At 49.2% G+C, this 21,229-nt stretch overlaps 2 protein-coding genes across 3 annotated transcripts in view; both read right to left on the bottom strand.

Moving 5' to 3' along the window:
• SH2D4A (SH2 domain containing 4A) overlaps positions 1-9,167 on the bottom strand; it is a 30,781-nt gene extending 21,614 nt beyond the window's left edge. Inside the window, exons 1-4 of one of the 2 annotated variants that reach the window (XM_054030366.1) lie at positions 6,699-9,167; positions 5,339-5,706; positions 2,609-2,756; positions 111-276 (exon numbers count right to left, since the gene is read on the bottom strand). In XM_054030366.1, the coding sequence (XP_053886341.1) occupies positions 111-276; positions 2,609-2,756; positions 5,339-5,513 (489 nt within the window). In that variant the 5' untranslated portion in view covers positions 5,514-5,706; positions 6,699-9,167. The other variant, XM_054030367.1, reaches the window with a different exon arrangement.
• A 5,109-nt stretch (positions 9,168-14,276) lies between these two features.
• Positions 14,277-21,229, bottom strand: part of GSR (glutathione-disulfide reductase) — a 42,559-nt gene continuing 35,606 nt past the window's right edge. The window contains exons 12-13 of the mRNA XM_054030365.1: positions 21,017-21,150; positions 14,277-14,722 (exon numbers count right to left, since the gene is read on the bottom strand). Of these exons, the coding sequence (XP_053886340.1) occupies positions 14,573-14,722; positions 21,017-21,150 (284 nt within the window). The 3' untranslated portion in view covers positions 14,277-14,572. The remainder of the gene's footprint in view (positions 14,723-21,016; positions 21,151-21,229) is intronic.

The raw sequence follows: 21,229 nt of genomic DNA, 5'->3' as shown, positions 1-21,229 counted from the left end.
CATGTTTCAATTTATCAAACACTGGCCCCATTCAGCATAGAGTCTTTGCAACCCCCACCTCGTGAAGTTATGCACTTCTGAGCAGTGTTAGGAGAACAGAAAACAAGTACCTGGGCATGATCCCAACTTCTCTCCTCTTTATCAGCTGTTATCACATCTTCCTTCTCCCTCTCTCCGGTTTTTTCCTCCTTCCTTTTGGCATCTGCCCCACCCAGGGCTCCTGGCTGAGAATGCAGGAAGCATGGTACAGCCGGTTCTAGGAATGTTTGACTTCCTCTGTGAAGACACCAAGCAGGAATTTTGGAATAGAATCAATAGCCTTCAGCCTTCCAAACTACTGAAAGGACATGACATGGCAATGAAGCAATTCCGCGGCCCAGCAGCAACTCACAGAGATGAGCACTATGTCCATGCTCCTGGTGCGGAGACAATTAAAGTAATCACTCACTGCAGTTAATTGTGCATCCACATGCAGGCAGATACCTATTGGCATAGAAATCACTCCCGAATATCAGCTGTGGTGATGAGCGGGATGCTGCCCACCCGAGCTCTCACGGGACCATCCCATAGCACTGTAAGTAGATACTGTTCAAAGGTCATATTTTCAGGAGCACCAGCACAGGGCTGGGATTAGAGCAGGGGTGGGCAAACTATGGCCGTGGGACTGTCCTGCCCGGCCCCTGAGCTCCTGGCCCAGGAGGCTCGCCCCCGGCCCCTCCCCAGCTGTTCCCTCTCCCCCGCAGCCTCACCTCACTCGCCCCGCCGCTGGCACAATGCTCTGGGCAGCAGGGCTGTGAGCTCCTGGGGCAGCGCAGCTGCAGAGCCCAGCCTGACCCAGTGCTCTGTGCTGTGTGGTGGTGGCGGTGACGTGGCCTGGCTCCAGCCACCGGTGCTCCAGGCAGCGCGGTAAGGGGGCAGGAGAGTTCTGGGGGTGGTCAGGAGGGGCAATGGGGTTGAATGGTGGCAGGGTCCCGGGGGGAAGGAGGAAGGATTGGAAGGAGGGGGTTTGGATGGGGCGGCAGGGGGCAGTAAGGGGCAGGGGTTCTGGGGGCAGTCAAGGGACAGGGAGAAGGGGTGGTTGGATGGGGCGGGGGTCCTGGGGGGGGGGGGGGGGGGGGCGTCAGGAATGAGAAAAGGGGTTGGATGAGGCGGCGGGGGTCCGGGAGCGGGGGGGTGTGGATGGAGCAGGGGTCCCAGAGGGGCTGTCAGGGAACAGGGGGAAGGGGGGTTGGATGGGGCAGGAGTCCCGGGTGGGCAGATAGGAGGTGGGGGCTGGGCCACAACCCCCTCCCCTAACCGGCCCTCCATACAATTTACGAAACTCAATGCGGCCCTCAGGCCAAAAAGTTTGCCCGCCCCTGGGTTAGAGTCCTGGGTCAATGTGCATATGGCAGCAGGGTAAGAGGGGCTCCTGCATGCTGGAGGCAGGGGGCATCTGGAGACCCCATGTTATCCCTAGTCTGCATCCTCCGCCATCTGCAAATGGCCTGGGACAATCCAGGTGCCCATGGAACCTCCTCCCCCAACCGCCGCGCAGGTAAAACAAACCAACCAGCTCCTTTCCCCAGCGCTCAATCCCCCCTTTATCTAAACTGATGGTCAGAGTCATCTGCAAATCATTTGTTAGTAGGCAAATCCACTCTCATGATTCGCATACAATGTTAGCAACCCAGCTTCCCCATCCCCCCACCAAAGGGCCAGACCCCAGAGAAGATCACCTGGCAGCCTCAGAGCCCTTCCCAGATGACTCAGGCCTCATCTCAGGGAGACACCCTGCTGCCCTGCCTGGGAGCTGAGGGCCAAGGCTGGCACCTTCAAAGGGCTTGTCCAGGAGGCAGCCCAGCCGCATGGCCGGGTGGAGGAAGGTACAGCCACGGGCAGCTGGTAGAGGAGGCAGCAGCCTGTCAAAGGGGTTCTCAAGAAGCAGCTCGTTGGGGCCCGTGCGCCGGCCAGCCAACTCACCAGCCAGGAAGGCCGAATGAAGCTCCCCGGGACACCTCAGTCCAAGGCATGTTCCCCAGGGTTGGCTTTATTTTCAAACAAGAGCAAATGCACCCAGACCACCGTGCCACCCACCTAGGGCTTTCCCAGCTTCCACCAGCATGGATGGGAGGGACACACCCTTCCCAAACAGTGCTTCGCCCACACAGCACTCCCTGTCCCCGAGGCAAGAAGCCAGACATCTGCCTCCCTGTAGGCCATGTGCTCGCTCCCAGGCATGTGCCCTGCGCCTCCAGTCCCCAGTTTTAGGGCCCAAGCCCAGATCTTCCTAGATATATTGGTATAGATATTCCTAGGTATAAATCAGTGGGAGTTAGGGCCTAATTACCTGTGAGGATCTAGGCCCAAGTGCCTAAAAGACACAGGCCCTTAAGACCTAGTGCCTCTCTCTGGATGTAGTGTGGGTGGAAGGAGACTGGAGAAATCCCCACAGACTGCAGGGGAGAAACACACCGAACTTTGCTCCATCCCAGCTCTCCCTTTTATCTTGCACTGATTATCATTTATTAAAAAGCACCTTCCGCCTTAGCCACCGGAGGAGCCACCACCTGAGTAACCGCAAACCTGTCCAACCGGCTCCTGGGGCTGGGGCTGAGTGCTGCCTTACCTGGCTTCCCCTGCTTCTTGCTGAGCCCTCCGTGCCTGGATTTCCTCGCAGATCACATCATAAGGCTTATCCGACGTGTGCTCGCCCATGACCCAGACCCAGACTTCGCTGTCCGTGCCGAGCTTCCACTTCACCGACTTCCCGAGCGCTGCAAGACAAACACTCGGGGCATTGGCCACTAAAGCTCCGGTGGCGCTCGTGACCCTGTGACCGAACACACCCCTGTATTCACACCCTACACACCCCGGTCATAATCTTAGTTTTCAAATGACACCTCTCCAGGGGTATTTTGTACAAATAGCTCCCTGATCAACAACGGGGTGAAATGTGTGTAGCAACATTTCATGGAGAGTTAGGGACAGACGCTGAAATTGGGACTGATGTATGTTTACCAGACCAGTCTGGGGTAAACTAGTTTCTCAAAGACAAAGGACAAGCTGGCGCCTCTAGCCAGGTGTCATCAACGTTAACTGGCAATCACCTGTCAAGTGGCAGCGAAGGGGGGGCAGGAACAGATCGATTTGCATTTGAACAAACAACACGGAACCGCCTTCACCGCAAGACCCATATCTTCACCCTCACGGGGGAAGGAATTTTATCTAGAGGTGACCCTCATGACTGGACTATAAAAGAGAAGGCCAACCCCCCCCTCCTCCCGTATTCTCTCTTTCTCACTCCCTCTTTCACCTAAGAAGACAAAAGGTACCTGGGAATTTAGTCAGCCCTGTTGCTGGGAAATGTGAGAAGGGTTTCTGAAACCTTGAACCAAGTCTAGCTGGTTTAGTTACTAGAAAGTGTGTGATCTTTATTTCCTCTAGGAACCATTTATGACCGTAATGCCTTATACTCACTTCAAATCTATCGCCTTGTAATTAAATCAACTTGTTTTATTCGTTAAGCAAAACGAATCCAGTGTTGTGTGTAAACTGAGCTGTTTGGGTGACTCCAGTTAAAGTACCAAACTGTTGTACATTGATCCCTTACAGGGGCAACAGACTGGACAGAGGACAATGCACATTTTGGGGGAAATTGGGGACTGGGAATGCGTTGGGGTCACCCTGCAGGCAGTAAGCAGGACTGTGGCTGTTGTGTGGCTGGCAGGTTGTGGCTATATGCAGACACTCAGGGTGTGACCTGCATGCTGGCAGGCTGGGTGTGTGGGGCCCAGGTTGGGAGCAATGGCAACAAAGCATTTGCGGAGCATTGCAGAGCAGGGGGTGACAACTCCTCATTAGTCTGGACTGCCCCCCAGAACGCGATACCCCCAACCCTTGGTTACCTGAGGGCTAACTGCTTGGCAGGGGGGCAGGGCGGTTGTTCAGGGGAGGAAGCTGCTAGCAATTTGACATGATTTGCCAAGCTCTATTCAAAACGCCACTCTCGGTTTGAGCAGCAGCAGCCCGGGTCAGATTCGGAGCCCCTCCCCCACGAGTAGGGCCTTACACCACAAGCAGCTAGACTGTAGTCAATGGGGCTATTTGTGGAGTAGGGCATGATCCCAGATGCAGGGCGCAGGAGCAGACCACAGAGGAGACAGTGTGGCCTAGTGGATAGAGCACAGGACTGGAACTCAGGGGACCTGGACTGTATTTCCAGCTTTGCCACTGGTCTGCTGGATGACCTTGGGTGAGTCACTTCATCGCCCAGTGCTTCAGTTTCCCCATCTGTGACATGGGAATAGCGACACTGATCTCCCTTGTAAAGCACTTTGAGATCCACAGATAGAAAATGCTAGATAAGAGCTTGGGTTGATGCCTATTATTTCCCCCTGGTCATGGACTCCTCCCCTCCAAATTGTCTTAGTCAAATTCTCCCCCACCCCATTCACGTCCCCTTGCCCAGCAGCCTACCCACTCTGAGGCGCTCCCTGTGGCTCCTCAAAGCCCATTTCTCCTACTTGCTAGTTCCAGGAGAGCACCTGACTGGGGAGTCCCACCTGGGGAAACAGAGCTGCTCTCTCACCTGCTAAGACCAGTCTCAGCTGCTCCCTGCCCCCGTGACCCCGAGGCCTCCGGGGAGCGGGAAGGCAGTGGCAGGGAGAGGTATTTCTAAAGGAGGGCTGCTGCAAATGCAAATCTCAAGGCAACCTGGGCTATGGAGTCTCTTGAACCCTGGGTGTCCTCCTCTCCTGTGACAGACATTCTGCCTCCCCTTACTGAGCTAGATAGTGCAGCCAGCACCCAGCCCATGCTGACCTGCTTAAAAAATCCTTCAGCCATCTGGCTTCCTGAAGAAGAGGGTCAAAAGTAACACAGTCCATTAGGCTACCCGCGGCCCGAAGCCCGCTACTGCTTCAGCCCAGAGCGTGGTGCCTACAGAGCACGGCACCTAGTTAATTATTTCTCTTAGGGTAGCACAACAGGCTCTGTTGTGCCGGGCCCCTGCTCCAAAGCGCTCCGTCTAAGCAGACAAGGGAAGCATTGTGGGCCCCGTGTTACAGGCAGAGACATTAAGGGATTTGCCCAAGGTTACTGAGCAAAGACTAGGACCTGGGCCCGGCTGTTAGGGGTCACAGGGCAGCGCCTGAACCCCTAGCCTTGGCTGTGTTCATTTGCCACCTCCTCGTAGAAAGATTTTTTCCTGCAGTAACCCTGGCACACACACACACACACACCCCCCCCCGGAGCTGTAACTTGAGCTGTAACCACTTTTCACCCAACAGCAGGTTGCTTGTAACCCGGCACAGCCGTATTTACCAGGCAGCAAGCCCAGCGCTGGGGTGCCGGTTACCTTTCCGCTGGGTCACTTTCTTCGCCGAGTTCTTGTCTGTGGCAGCTTCTCTCTCCTTCCACCGTCTGACCTGCTCCTGCCTCATCTTGAGGAAGAGGATCTGTTTCTGCTCCTCGCTGAGCTCTGCCAGCAGCTCAGGAGCGATGTACATTTCTGCCAGGATCTGCTGCAGCATGGCCGCGGCTCTGGCACATCAGCACTCCTGGCAACACGCTTCGAAGACAGGATTCTCCTTCCCAGGCCAGGCACAGCTGCACCAACACCAACAAAATCTCTCCACACCCAAAGCAGGCAGCAGGAACTCAGACTCACCATGGCAATTATAATCCCATCTCTCCACCTATTTTCGCTCAGACTTCCTGCACAGACTGAAAAAAGTAAATAAGCAGCTTGGAACCTCTGATTATGATTCACGGAAATCACAGGAGATCTGAACTTGCCGGCAGAGCTTAAAGAAAAGATGTGTCCTTGATCATCCAGGGATGAACTGCCAAGATTTATAGTGAGAAAATTCTTTTACTGCCCCAGTAAATTTCACTGATACTGTGTGGAAGAGAGTTCCCTGTATCACAAAAATCAGAGGTGTGGCTTACTTTGAGCTAGGCAAACATGCCATTACCTGGTGAGAGAGCAATGACCCAATGAATCTACAGCTCCCTCCCCCTCCCCCTCCACAGAGAAACTCCTTTGGGAATTGACTGGCACACTCCAATTTGCCCAATGCAGAATGGGGTGAGATGGGGGTTTTGGGAACCCACTCTGTCCACAAAATCTCTCAAGTTACGACAACTTTTTTCAGCTAGATGGGCACCAGCAGCACAGCTAGTCCTTCTGCCCCAGCTCTCACCAGGCCTGAGCAGCCCAGGGTGACCCCCAGGCAGACAAGGCTGGAGCCATACGGAAGCGGGGAGCGACGTGGGGAAGACAGGGAAACAGTTAACAAGGTCAGTGGGCACAAGCGAGAACCTCTTTCTCCAGAGAATTGTGAATGCTACGTTTGATCTTTGAACGCTTTAAGGGCTCTCTCCTCCACACTCACGCTCTCCCTGCCCCACGCTGCAGCCCCCTCCAGAACTCGCTTCCTACCCCCTGCCTCGGTGGTTCAAATGAAAGGCTTTCTGCTTCTTGACCCACATGCACCAAGGCGTTGTCTCCTGAAAGGTTACCTTGGGTTTGCAACCCAGGCAAGCGCTCAGCACAAACCCATCCACCCCCTCTCAGGCCAGACACCCACTGCATGTGGTCTGCTTCAAAGTACTGCTGGGAGTCAGTCCCCACTTGGGAGTTAGATGCGTTTGCTGAACGGTCCCTTTCTTTCTAATCACACCTGCCAGACGTGAGAAGAAGAAAAGTTCCTTACCTTTCACAGCCACCTCTGGAGCTACCTGGGAGAGGCTTGCTGGCCTCGTAAGCAGGAGATATATCCCATAGTCACAGCACTCCCAGACGTTTTGCCTTTATTGCTGAGAGAAGGGACTTGGCCAATTAGGCACCAGACGACATCTCAAGGGCTGAACAGCACCCTGGGTGTTCCAACCAGGCTCAAATCTCCTGGAAGCCCTGCAGGTGGAAGTAAAACAATATCTCAGCTTCAATGTTTTTATTTTCAAAACAAGGCACTGGTCAGCCCTCATCCGGAGGGGTGTGTCCAATTATGCTCACCCATGTCTGAGCCAGGTGGATTCACGCCAAAACAGGTACTGAGCAAGTCGACGAGGCTGCGCAGCGGAACGGAGAGTCCGAGGAGAGGAAAACAGCTTGGCTAGTTCAGCCAAGCAAAACGCAGGCTGAGGGGCAGCTGGTAGAAATACAGCAGAGAGGGGTAAACCCCGGGGAGGGAGAAGAGCTATTGAATGTAAAGGACAATGTTGGCACAAGGACCCATGGGGATAAACTGGCCATGAATCAATGTAGGCTGGGCAATGAACAGAAGGCTTCTGTCCATCAGAGGAGTGAGGGCCTGGAACAGCCTCCCCATAGGAGCAGTGGGCCAAACAACCCCACTAGCTTTAGGATGGAGCTTGATACATAGATGATGGGGCAGCATGGGACTGGACTCACTGACCCAGGAGTTTCATGCCACTCCTATGCCCTTGTGATGGGGTGCCAACCCCCCCCACACACAGGTGGTGAACCCGCCCAGTGGCACCTGGAGGGTCGTCCATGTCTAATTAATGATGAAACCCAGCGGGGGTGGCTGGGTGTGCTACAAGCAGAGGAAGTTTATAGCAGAAGGGCGGCAGGGAGAAACCCAGCAATCATTCTGCGGATAGCAGGGAGTGAGGAGACCCGTAGGAATGGGGAGACGACTGCAGGGTGAGTAGAAAGCCCAGGGAAAGTCTCAATAGGAAGGAGTCCAGGGAAGTACCAGCAGAGTCCACTGGTGAAGTGACCCGTGACTGCCTGTCCTAGGGTTCCTGGACTGGATCCCAGCATAGGAGGAAGACCTGGGTTCTCCTACCAGCCACAGGCAGGGTGCTGTGAAGGCCCTCAAAAGGGGAACTGGACTGCAGGGCGCAGAACGAAGGGCAGCAGCGCAGGCAGAGGGATCAGACATCTGTTTTCACTGGATTTTCTGTTACCTCGGCAGGACTGGGACTAACTGCGACCGGGCCAGAAGGCTAAGTCACGAGAAGAGGCACCTTACATGCCCCTCCTCTGCTGGGACGTTCTGCCCCAAACTTGGTCGATTGGGCCTCCTCTAGGGCGGAGTGCTTCCGTGGGGTTGGTGTCCACCACCCCGGTGTCCCTATCCAAGTGCGACCTCAGATCAGACATGGGGACCTGCTGAATTTAAGCCGATTAGTCAGTGGAGAAAACGAAACTAACCAGGAGTCCCTCAGTACCAGGAAAGAGGGTAGGCTGTGTCTTCACTGAAGTGCTACAGTGGCGCAGCAGCTGCGTATTAAGTGTAGCCAAGCCCGGGCACAAGACCAATAGTTAAAAAGTACCATAAGGGGACACTGAAAAGAACTTTGAAGAGAAAGTTCAAGAGGGCGTGAAACTGTTAAGAAACAAACAGGTGAGGTCTGTGCAGACCACCCACCGGATTCCAGCCAGCGGGTTTGGTTGGCTGGCCGGCCCCAGTCGACGAATCCCCTTTCCAACCCTAGCCCTAGGCCGGGGAGCCCTACTGACCTAAATAATAACCTAAGGAAAAGGAGCCCTTCCTTTTGTAATCCTAGCCCTAGTATGGACAAACCTTCTAACACAACCCCTAATCCTGTGATAGGAAACCATGTTCTTTATAACCCTAAACCCAGGATGGGGAGCCCTACTGACTCCAACCCTAACTGTAGGCCAAGAAGCCCTGCTGATCCCAATTCTAGGCCTAAGTTGAGGAGCCCAAGACTTTGCAACCCTACGCTGGATCTCTACTGAACTAAACCATAGACTGGGGGTGCCCGCTACTTTATAACCCTAGCCCTAGGCTGGGTGCCCCATCCTTTGCAAATCTAACCCCTAAACAGGGATCCCTCCTGATCTAATCCTGAGCCTAGGGACCCCTCTGACACTGGCAGACAAGGTGCCAAGCTCATGCCAAGGCCCCCAGGCCTCACTGAACACTGATAATGCATAGCTGGAAACCAGTCTGGCTCGCCTGTCTGTTAGTATACTTAAAATAGGTACTACAGTTATAGAGCTGTGTTTAGCATTTGGACCTTATGAAATGCTTGTGAGCTGCTGCATGCATTATCTCACTTATAACCTCTGTATCTCATGTTATAAGGTAATGTTTAAGTGTTTGCTCTGTAACTATAAAAGTATTTGCTATGAGAGTGGGGCAGGCGGGAAGGGGGAAACCCAGGTCAGGCAAGCAGCATTACCAAATGTGAAATACTAGTTTACCACAAGAGGTGTCATCTCCTGCCCAACAAAAGAAGGCCTATAGACACCAGACAAACCATTGTGGAACATCAATGGACAAAAGACTTTGTTGATTCTTTTCCCCCACACCCAGGAACAGGGGGAATGCGCAAACATTCATCCCATCACACCCTGAACTCTGGGGAATAAAGATTAAGCCTAGCTCTAGGTTGGGGAGCCATCCTAACCCTAACCGTAGACCAGGGACCCTCTTTGTCAGGCACTGCCTCCCAGTAGTCAGGCCTAGTGGTTGGAGTGCAGTTGAAGCCAGACATAGGGTCAGACTGGGCCAAAGGTGGCCCTGCAGTCGAGATCCGGGGACAGGCCAGAGTCAGAACCGAGATTGGAGTCCATCGATAAAGTCCAGCTGCAAGTCAGGGGTCGAAGACAGGTGGTCCAAAGTCAGTACTGTAGTTAAAGCCCAGGTACACGCTAAAGAGCAAAGCCGGATGATCAGAGTCCAAGGGTGAAGGAGAGGAGGAAAGGCTGGAGCAAAGTCAGGGTAGGGCAAGAACAAGACTGGACCAGGGCTCAGGCTCCGCTGATGCAGAGACAGGCTGGGAGTGTGGAGAGTCCAATACACAGTGTGGCTGCGGGAGGGTTCCTGGTAGGCTAGTGCTGTTCACAGACACATCTGTAGCTTTGGCGGAGCTAGGGAAATAGCTGGGCCTGGGGGTCACCTGACCCAGGCTCTACGGCGATAGGTTGCTACCGCATGCCTGAGGGCAAGTTACTGCCGGATCTGTGGGCAGGGTACATGGGCGCAGCTGGGTTGTTGCTGCATGTCTGAGAGATGGCTCACTGAAGCACAGGGGATGAGCAGGTGTAGCGCCCCCCCCTTACTGAAGGCCCCTCGGCTTAAGGGGAGAAGCCACTGGAGTTAGGCATCAACTAACCAAGGGGGACAACAAATGAAAAAAATGTGATGGGAGTGAAGGTTACAGGGATAAAATCAGGATACAAAAGGGAACGTCGAGTAGAGAACGCTGGACGGGAGCCTCTGCTCCTTAAAAGCATCTAGGGAGCCCTACCCTTTGCAACCCTACCTCGAGCCCAGAGAACCCTACTGATCCCAACCCTCGCCCTAGGCAGCCTAACCATAACTCTAAACCAGGGATCCCTACTGAACCAAACCATAACTCCAGCCTGGTGGGGGCCCTCTACTTTGTAACCTTAACCCTAGGCCAGAGAGCCCTACCCTCTGCAAATGTAACATAGACCGGTGATCTCTACTGACCCAACCCTAACTTTTGGCCAGGGATCCCTACTGAATGCAACTTTAATCTGATGCCGGGGGCCCTACTCTTTGTACCCACAGCCCTATGACAGAGAGCCCTACCTTTTGTAATCCTAGCCAGAGTCTAGGGTGCCCTACTGAACCCAACACTAATCCTAGGCTGGGGAGCCATACACTTTCTAACTCTACCCCAAGGCAGGGGAACTCTACTGAAACCAACCCTAACCCTAGAATGAGGCATCCTACTGCCCCTCACAGTAACCCTAGGCTGCAGACTCTTTCCATCTGTAACCTTAACTTGGGTAAACCCTGTGACCCCACCCCTAACCATACATAGGGGAGCCATGATTACCCCAACCCCAGGCCAAGAAGCCATATCCTTTGTAATCCTAATGCAAAGCCAGTCAGCTCTACTGACCCCAACCTAACCCTAAACCAGGGAGTCCTATTTTTTATAGCCCTCACCATACCTAGGGGACCACACAAACTTGACCCCTAATTCGGGGGCAGCGAGTCCTATCATTGTACCTAACCTTAGGCTGGCAAGCCCTACTGACCCCAACCCTAACCAAAGAAAGGGAGCCCTCCCCTTTGTAAAGCTAACCCTAGAATAGGAACGCCTTCTGGCCCAATCCCTAATCCTACAACAGGAAAACCATATTCTTTGTAACCTAAACCTAGGACGGGGAGCCCTACTGACTTGACCTAACTCCAGGGCTAGTGAGTATTATCCTTTGTAACCATAACCCTAGACTGGGAATCCCTATTGACCACAACCCTACCCCTAGGATGGGGAGCCCTACTGATACCAACTCTAGCCTTAGGATGGGAAGCCCTACCCTTTGCAACCCTAACCTTCGGCCAGGGAGTCCTAACCTTTGTGACTAATCATAGCCTGGGGAGCCTACTGACCCCAATCCTAGGCCAGGGAAACCTACTGACCCCACCCCTAACTCTAGGCTGAGGAGCCATACCCTTTATAATCTGAACTCTTGCAAAGGGATTAATATACACATCAGTTTGCTACCGTAAATGGAATTACCCACAGTTCAGTTTAAAGACAAAACTGGACTGATTTTAATTGAAGAATTCAATAAATGTATTTAAACTACAAAGTAGGGCTGTCAATTAATCCCACTTAACTCACACGATTAACAAAAAATTAATCGCACAGGTAAACAATAGAATACCGATTGGAATTTATTAAATATTTTTGGATGTTTTTCTACATTTTCAAATATACCGATTTCTATTACAACACAAAATGCAAAGTGTATAGTGTTCACTTTATATTTATTACAAATATTTGCACTGTAAAAATGATAAACAAAAGAAACAGTCTTTTTCAATTCACCTCATACAAATACTGTAGTGCAATCTCTTTATTGTGAAAGTGTAACTTACAAATGTAGATTTTTTTTGTTACGTAACTGCACTCAAAAACAAAATGTAAAACTTTAGAGCCTATAAGTCCACTCAGTCGTACTTCTTGCTCAAATAAACAAGTTTGATTACAATTTTCAGGAGATAATGCTGCCTGCTTCTTGTTTACAATGTCAACTGAAAGTGAGAACAGGTGTTCGCATGGCACTGTTGTAGCTGGAATTGCAAGGTATTTATGTGCCAGATGCGCTAAAGATTCATATGTCCCCCTTCATGCTTTGGCCACCATTCCAGAGGACATGCTTCCATACTGATGATGCTCGTTAAAAAAAAATAATGCATTAATTAAATTTGTGACTGAACTCCTTGGGGGTTAATTGTATGTCTCCTGTTCTATTTTATCTGCATTCTGCCATATGTTTCATGTTATAGCAGTCTCTGATGATGACTCAGCACACGTTGGTTTTAAGAACCCTTTCACAGCAGATTTGACAAATGTAAAGAAGGTACCAATGTGAGATTTCTAAAAATAGCTACAGCATTCGACCCAAAGTTTAAGAATCTGAAGTGCCTTCCAAAATCTGAGAGGGATGAGTGATGGAGCATGCTTTTAGAGTCTTAAAAGAGTAACATTCAGATGCGGAAACTACAGAACCCGAACCACCAAAAAAGAAATTCGACCTTCTGCTGGTGGCATCTGACTCAGATGATGAAAATGAATATGTGTTGGTCGGCTCTGCTTTTGATCGTTATCGAGCAGAACCCATTATCAGCATGGATGCATGTCCTCTGGAAGGGTGGTTGAAGCATCAAGGGACATAGGAATCTTTAGCACATCTGGCATGTAAATATCTTGCGACACCAGCTACAACAGTGCCATCCGAACGCCTGTTCTCACTTTCAGGTGACGTTGTAAACAGGAAGCAGGCAACATTTTCTCCTGCAAATTGTAACCAAACTTGTTTGTCTGAGCGATTGGCTGAACAAGAAGTAGGACTGAGTGGACTTGTAGGCTCTAAAGTTTTACATTGTTTTATTTTTGAATGCAAGGTTTTTTTGTACTGTACATATGTAAGTTCAACTTCCATGATAAAGAGAGTGCACTACGATATTAGGTGAATTGAAAACTACTATTTATTTTGGGTTTTTTTACATTGCAAATATTTGTAATAAAAATAAATATAAAGTGAGCACTGTACACTTTGTATTGTGTTGTAATTGAAATCAATATATTTGAAAATGTAGAAAACATCAAAAAATATTTAAATCAATGGTATGCTATTATTAACAGCGCAATTAATTGTTTTAATCGCTTGACAGTCCTACTACAAAGAGATTGATTTTAAGTGAGTACAAGTATATGGCATTAAAATCAGAAATGGTTACAAGAGAAATCAATATAAACCCTTCCTAGGACTAAAACTCAACAAGATAGACTTGGTTCAAGATAAAATTCTTACCACATGGTCCCAGCAACAAAGGTGACCAGATTTCAGGTCAAGATCCCAACCTCAAATGGGATGGTTTCTTTTGTCTTCTCACATGGAAGAGCAAGAGATGAATAGGACGAGAGAACTTGGTGTGTTCCCCCCCCCTCACTTTTTATAGTTCAGTCACCCTTTGAAATCCATTTTCCTGAGGGTTACCCCTAGATAAACTTCATTTCCGCTCTGAGGTTGGAGTCAAGGAGTCTGGTGGTGAAGGAGCTGCTGGTGGCTGTCTGCTAAAATGCAGACATTTTTGTCCCTGCTCCCACCCCCGTTCCTTGCCAAAGAATAGTCACTTGATAGGTGATGGCCCATTACCTTTGATGACACCTGACCAGAGCTGTCAGCTCGTCCTTTGTCTTTGAGAAACAAGTTTAACCACACCCAGACTTATCTGGTAAACACACTTCATTCATGATTTCAGCTTATGTTTAAACTTTACATATAATGTTGCTTCACACATTTCTCTGTGATATTATTGACCAGTGAGTTATTAGTTTTCAAATGATACTTCACAAGGCATATTTTGTATAACAGTGTATAGGGTGCGAATACAGGGGTGCATTCTGTCACACTCATCGCCACTGTAATCCCCATGAGGGGTTGGAAGACAAGACTCCCCCTTTGCAGAATCTTAGCACCCAGGCTCCAGCCCGAGCATCGACACCACAATTAAACAGCCCTTTAGCCCATGCCCTGAAAGCCAGAGTCAAGCTTTTTACATTACAGTATAGATATACCCTGAAATTCCTTCTGCAGATCGTAACCCAGGAGTAGCTTTTCTGTGTGCACAGAGCCATGCTGGATAAGAGAGGAGGAAGATGATTCTACATGTCCACATGAAAAAAAACAAATGGTTAAAGTAATAAAAACTGGAGACATCTCTTTTGCCCCAGCTAGCTTAGCCAGTCAGAACATGGGCTTAGTTTAGCTAATGAGGCCTGAGATAATAAAGCAAGAACCAAAGATTTTAAACCATTTTATTTATTTTTCATTCTAAACCAAGGAAGCTTCAAGAAACCAAGCTGTTTGGATGAGATGAACAGATGCTGCCGCTGGTTTTTTGGACATCTCTAAGATTTTTTCTACATATATTCATAGATTACAAAAACAGAAGAATCTGATTATCTGGAGTGTCATAGAAAAGGAAGAGTTTGTAAAAGTGGCACCAAGAAGAAAAATCATGATTCTGCAAGTCTATTTAGTTTTTTGGCTGCCATATTGAAGATCTGTTTGCAAGCACCAGAAATTCACCACCTTTCAACGGAGCGTGACCAGCTCTTCTGCTGAAGTTGGGTGAATGGCAACCGTCTCATCAAAGCTGGCCTTTGTTGCTCCCATTTTGACTGCTACAGCGAAACCTTGCAGCATTTCGTCACATCCTAGGCCCTGCATGTGTAGTCCCACCACCTTCAAATAATAAGAAACTTAATTTATTAAAGATGAGCATGTCATGACAGTCATCACTGCACCCCAGCTAGAGAATCTTCATCACCCTGATCATTCATTGGCATAGAGGGAAAGCTACTGTTGACCCAGTTGACAGCCTTTCAAATAACAAATCTACATATGATTAGATGTTCAAAAACGTTAGTGAAGAGTTAAGGTTGCCCAGTGCTGTTTCCAGCCTGTGGAAATCAGCTAGCTTCAGAACGTGGAAAGTGGCTAATGTAAACCTCTGAAAACCAGGAAATACAAAAAGTTAAGGTCTCTGCCATCCCCCCAACACAACCATAACTCTGTGCCCCCACTGCTGGCAAAACCACTGGGAATAGGTCAGCATGGATATGGCAAAGGTTAAACTACCAGGAAGGTAGAGGATTCTCCATCTCTTGAAATGTTCAAATCAAGACTGGATGCCTGTCTCAAAGATACTTTAGTCAAACCCATATTAGGCCCAATACAGGTGTAACTGGATGAAATTCTATAGACTGTGTTATACATGAGGTCAGACTAGACGGGCATAATGGACCCCTCCAACCTTAAATTCTATAAGTAGATATGAGGAAGGACTAAAACCGTGCCATTGTTTGTGTTGTGTTCTATAGATCTGAATTCTAGCAAATCTGCATACCCTTCCAAGGTATTTTCACTGTGTTAGTTGTAACTGTACTGAATGGTGGAGGGATTAGCTGGAGCTGCTTGGCAAAGCTGACTGATATGATTAGAAGCGTGTGTACCTTGAAGGATCAAAGATAATTTTGCCACTCAATTTTGTAGGTTATGTCAGCAGAAATGCACTAGAGAAAGTTACTTACCTTTGTAACTGAAGCTCCCAGCCAGAGAGGCTAGCCCCCGGTCCCTCCCCTGCTGTCCCCCCTCCCCTGAAGCCATGCCACGCCACGGGCAGCACTGTGGCCCGCCACTTCTGCAGGGCAGTGCAGTGGTGTGGCTGGCTCCACCTGGGCAGCGAGCTCCTGCTGCTCTGAGCGGCATGGTAAGGGGCTGGAGAGGGGGGGGGGTTGGATAGGGGATGGTGTCCTGGGAGGGCAGTTAGGGACGGGGGTGTCCCGGGAGGGGGTGGTCAGGGGACAAGGAGCGGGGGGGGGGGGGGGAGAGGGTTGGATGGGTCGGGAGTTTTGAGGGGGGCTGTTGGGGACGGGAAGTGGGAGGAGGTGAATGGGGGCAGGGGGCAGGCTGTTTGGGGAGGCACAACCTTCCCTACCCGGCCCTCCATACAGTTTTGCAACCCCAATGTGGCCCTTGGGTCAAAAAGTTTGCCCACCCCTGTTCTAGATGTATAGTCCCTACCTGTATTCCATTGTGAGTGCACATTAACTCCATGTGTCTGGATTGAGAGAATTCTTGAAAGCACCATCCACTGGTCTGTGCATGTGCCTCCAACCAAGGAGATAAAGGGCAGAGCAGATCATTGCTTTTCCTGCCGCAAACAGGAAAATAACCGAAGCAGCGGGGAAGGAGGGTGGATAGTGGAATACAAATAGGGGCCACACATCTTGAAGGACCTCCAATTACAAAGGTTAAGTAACTGTTTCGTCTTCTTTGAGCGCTGGTACCTATGTAAATTCCACTGTGGGTCACTGACAAGTAGTACTCAAGGAGGAGGCAGTTAAGGGGATGCAGGCAGCGGAGCCATTTGAAGGACCACCGTCCCAAAGGATGTGTCAGCACAGGAGTCCTGAACTGAAGCATGATGTCTTGAAAATGCATGGACAGAACGCCACGTAACTGTTCTGCAAATGTCCAGTAGAGGTACTTCTTGGAGTGATGGCACTGATGTTGGTTGTGCACTTGTAGAATAAGCGTGAGAGGAAGTCATATTAGATAACTTGTAGCAGTGTAAGATCCAGGCCAATATCCATTTAAAGATGCTCTGAGAGGATATAGTTTGACCTCAAACTCTTTTCACTCAGCAATAAGCAATCTGGGAGATTTTCTGGTTGGTTTTGTTTTTGTAGATAAAAGGCTAGGGCTCGATGCACATCAAGAAAATGAAGTCTCCTCTTTTCTTCAGATGTGTGTGGTTTTGGGGAAAAAACACAGATAAATGAATTGACTGGTCTAAGTGAAATGTTGAAATTATGTTGGAGGTGAATTTAGGGTGCAAATGCAATGAAACCTGACTCTATGGAATATGGTGTAAGGTGGACATGCCAGCAGCTCTCTGAGCTCACACACCATTCTGGCTGAGGTGATGGCCACCAGAAATGCAACCTTCAAGGACAGGAGAGACACGAAACATGTAGATAGTGGTTTGAAGGGAGGCTTAGTGAGCACCAAAGAACAAGGTTTAAGTCCTGTTAGGTCGTAGGTTTCCTTACTGGTGGAAAGGTTCTGATTAGCCCTTCCAGAATCTGGTAGTCAGTGGGTGAACAAAGACTGAGTAACCATTTGAAGCTGAGTGGTACACACTGTTTGCTGCCAGGTGGACCCATCCAGACCTGATGGAAAAATCTGTGGGTTTTGAATGAAAGATGATAGTCGCACAGCTTCAGAACAAGAACTGTTCATTCATGTCAAGATATGTATCCCATAATACCCTGCAAAGCTGACGTAATCTTTGGTACTAGAAAATCCAAAACCTCTCAAATCCAAAACATTTTAATTCTATGTCTTGGTACAGGGTGGCAGGTGCCTTCATGGGCAACTAGTTTGGAATGTAGTATCCAAATCAGAGAGAAGGAAAGGTACCCTGGTACTGGAAAAACAAGGTAAAAAGCTGATTGGATGACTTGTGCACTTTCAATTTTGTTATAAATATAGGTAGAGGGTTGGGTATTTTGGGGGGGGGGGGTATTTCAAAACACACTTTCTGTGTAAGGGGCACTGCACGTTGCAAGAAAACAGTTTCCCAGAAGGAGTGGTATGTATATCTCCTTTTCATATTGTACTATTTTGTCTTTAGACAATAAATTGGTTAAGCTTGGTTATTTGGTCTCAAGCATTTTTAATATAGAATTGCAAGTGTAATCAAAATCAACTGGCAGAGTAGTTGGGGTGCTCTGGCAGATCTGTGGGGTGCAAGGAGTTGGAGTGCACTGCCCTGACAGAGCTGTGGGGTGCCATGCCTCCCTCACCTGAGTGCCAAACCACTCTTGCCTCTCCATCCCACCCCATTTATCCCTTTTCCCATAATCTCCCCTCCCCTCACTGCAGCCTCACGTCCCTCTCTCCTCATTTCTCCACTCCTCCACCCCTAATATCCCTCCGGACACATTAAATAAAATAAATTATAAATAAATTAATGGAGATATCCCATCTCCTAGAACTGGAAGGGACCTTGAAAGGTCATCGAGTCCAGCCCCCTGCCTTCACTAGCAGGACCAAGTACTGATTTTGCCCCAGATCCCCAAGTGGCCCCCTCAAGGATTGAACTCACAACCCTGGGTTTAGCAGGCCAATGCTCAAACCACTGAGCTATCCCTCCCTCTCACATGTCTAACCCGCCCCCGGCCCCCACCAAAGACTGATTAGATCCCCTTCCTGCCCCCAAATAAAATTGCCACCCAGGCCTCAAATTGTAGTAACCTTCAGCAACTTAATCCAAAAGTCCCTTTGTTTTAGGTGAGGGGTGGTGATGACTTGGTCCTTAGTTATGTTAACTGAAGGGTGAGTTCACAGCCATCAAGAGGGTCTGTGAACCATCCAGTCATTAGTATCTTTCAGTTTAACACTACAAGACAGAAGGAGGAAATCAATTTTGGGGGCTAGCCAGTAACTCAAGAAAACCAGTGGCCAAATAATCCCAAATGTGGATCAACACCACTATATCCCCGCCCCATGAGGCACATAACATTTCAAAGCAATCAGTTCACCATTCGGATTTTACAGCACTTAGAAAAGTCGACCTTAAAGCATATAGAATGGAGGGAATGGAAACCCTCTAGCCGTTTTTCTGTATTGGTGCATGTCTAGTGTAAAAATGTCCATTTTCTTAAATATTCCCAATTTTGGTCCCCCAAAAACATAGTGAGTGCCATGCACTACCCTGGGTAAAACTTGAGAGAAACTATTTTGACCCATAGCCCACCAAAAGTTTGATATCTAGAGCCCTGCACAGATACACAAATGTGTATCTGCATCCAATCTGCAAAAATTATCTGCAGATAGCCATGTCTGCAGATATCCTTGGATTTGCAGGGCTCTACACTGGGGGCCAGACTAAGGCTCTGAGGCACACCTCCCCCCGGATCCCGGTCGGGAAAAGACGTGCCTGCAGCTGTGGGGAGCCATCGCAGACCCTCCACCTGCTGTAGGCATGGGGCCTGAGCAGCCCCCCTGCCCAGTATCGCAGTCCCCCGCCCAGGGCAGGTGGAGAGACCCAGGATCCCCACAGCTGCCAGTGCGGCTCTCCCTGTCCTGGCTCCATCTGGGGAGGGGAGCGGCTTGGAGCCACAGCCCGGCCATGATAAGAGCCAGGCAGGCAGCTGTGCAGAGCCACAACGGACCCTCCACCTGCCTTAGTCACGCCGCGGTTCCTCACAGCTGCCCGCCCGCTCTTACCATCAGAGCCCTGCGTGGATACAAAATTTGTATCCCTATCCACCCTGGCATCCCCAGAAATGGTCCACGGATCTCCATGAATTTGCAGGGCTCTACTGATCTCTAACTTTGAGCAAAAAAATTCCACTTGACAACTTTTAAGTGGCTATTTTTGGGGAGGGGTGTTTATTCCTCTGGAACCCCTTGCTCATCTGACTCCGAATTTGGGTCACTAAGCCTACCCTGCACTGTTCCGAGGCACTCCAAATTTCAAATCCACCCACGCACATCGACTTTAGGGGACTTAGAAAGCTCACTCTTTAAACAGATGTCACGACGTAACCTTAAACGGTGGTGCGCCCATGCCACTATAATATTCGTATCATACATGGAACTTGCAACAACCTCTATAATGAGGCTGCTTAAAACTTTCCATTACAGAAGATTCTTTTGACCTCTTGTTAAAGTTGTACATAATCAAATTTGTTTTTACCTTTTTCCTTAAAAAAAAACTAGGAAATGACCTATAAAAAACCTGTTAGAGGAATATTATTTAGGTTGTGAAGTCAAGCACTTGAAAGTTAGCAAATGCCAAATCCCCTTTGACACATGCATTACAATAGTCTTTAATTTCATTATCATAAGCTATTTTTTCCACATTACACCTGCTTCATTCAGTTCCAAGGTTGGGCCGAATTAAGGTCATGGAGTCACAGGGTCTGGTCTATGCCCCAGCCTGTAAGTACTCTCCTAGGAGTGATCCTTTAAAGTGTGCTAGGTTTCAAGGACCCACACAATTCCACCGGGGCAGGACCATGACCACCAAGACTGGGCCTTCAGTACCAGCTAACCTTCTCTCTCTTTCTCTCTGTGGCTCCCTGCAGTGAATCCAACCAAGCTAGACTGCTGCAGGCTTGTACTGTAGCCCTTCAGGGCAGAATGCTGTCAGTGAGTATTCACAGCAATACAGGCACCCTTTTCCAAAACCACCACCATTTACTAGTCACCTGGCATATAGAACCTGAATGTCCTCAGGTTAGCAAAGTGAGACAGAAGTTAAGCCATAATCCACCCAGGTCGAATCAGTGCCCATCCTCAGCCAGCCATGCTGTGATGGACTCCATCTCTTGCTTCCTTTCTTCCCTTGTCTCCCTGGTTTGGACTCGAGTTCCTCCCCCGCCCCCCCAAAAAACCCCAACCACAACAAAAATACACCCCTGCTGGCAGTCATATGACACTTTGTTCTCCAGTTCAGTTCTCAAGTCCTATCTGCTGGTGTTTCCTGCTGTTAGCTGAGTGCTCAGTCACTGGCTATTGATTTGGGTTGGTTTGAGCCAGTTCTTTAATGAGTGTATTCATTCCCTCCAGACAGCAAGGTGACACACACACACTTCCTACCCTGATCCAGGAGCAGTTGTTAACCCTTCTGCACCCACTGGATAGCAATGCAACATTCAGATGGAAACAGGCATGCCAGGATTCATACAAATATTACAGAAAATTTTCCACTTTTCACAGTTTGACTTTGCAATTTGAATAATGTTTTTAACGTATGTTTGTATGTAATATTTAATGTAAAGTATTCTTTTTAGAAAGGCAATTTATGTCTATGAACAAAAACACTGTAATGGAAGAGCTGGAATTAAATATGCTACGTCAGTTATTTTACCTTTAGCTAAACAGACTTGGATAACAGCAGAATACAGGCTGCTGCATTATCTGGAACATTTTAGCTATCCGTTCTTGTTTCGTTTTGCTCACCTTCTCTTCTTTGCCGGCACAAACCAGTTTCATGACACACTTAGTTTTCCTTTGAGTTACAGCGTGATACATGGGGGTGAAAGAGGTGGTGTAGATCTTCACATTCTCTTTTCCATATGTAGAAATGGCTTCCTCTGAAACACACAAAAGAGACATTTGACTCCACAAAACAAAAAACTGTTACATGGGCTGCAGGGACTAAGGGCTAGTCTA

This window comes from Malaclemys terrapin, chromosome 5 (genome assembly GCF_027887155.1).
Source record: "Malaclemys terrapin pileata isolate rMalTer1 chromosome 5, rMalTer1.hap1, whole genome shotgun sequence".
Classification (NCBI taxonomy): domain Eukaryota; kingdom Metazoa; phylum Chordata; order Testudines; family Emydidae; genus Malaclemys; species Malaclemys terrapin.
The sequence above is the reverse complement of the archived record's forward strand: the minus strand, read 5'-3'. Positions and strand labels throughout refer to the sequence as shown.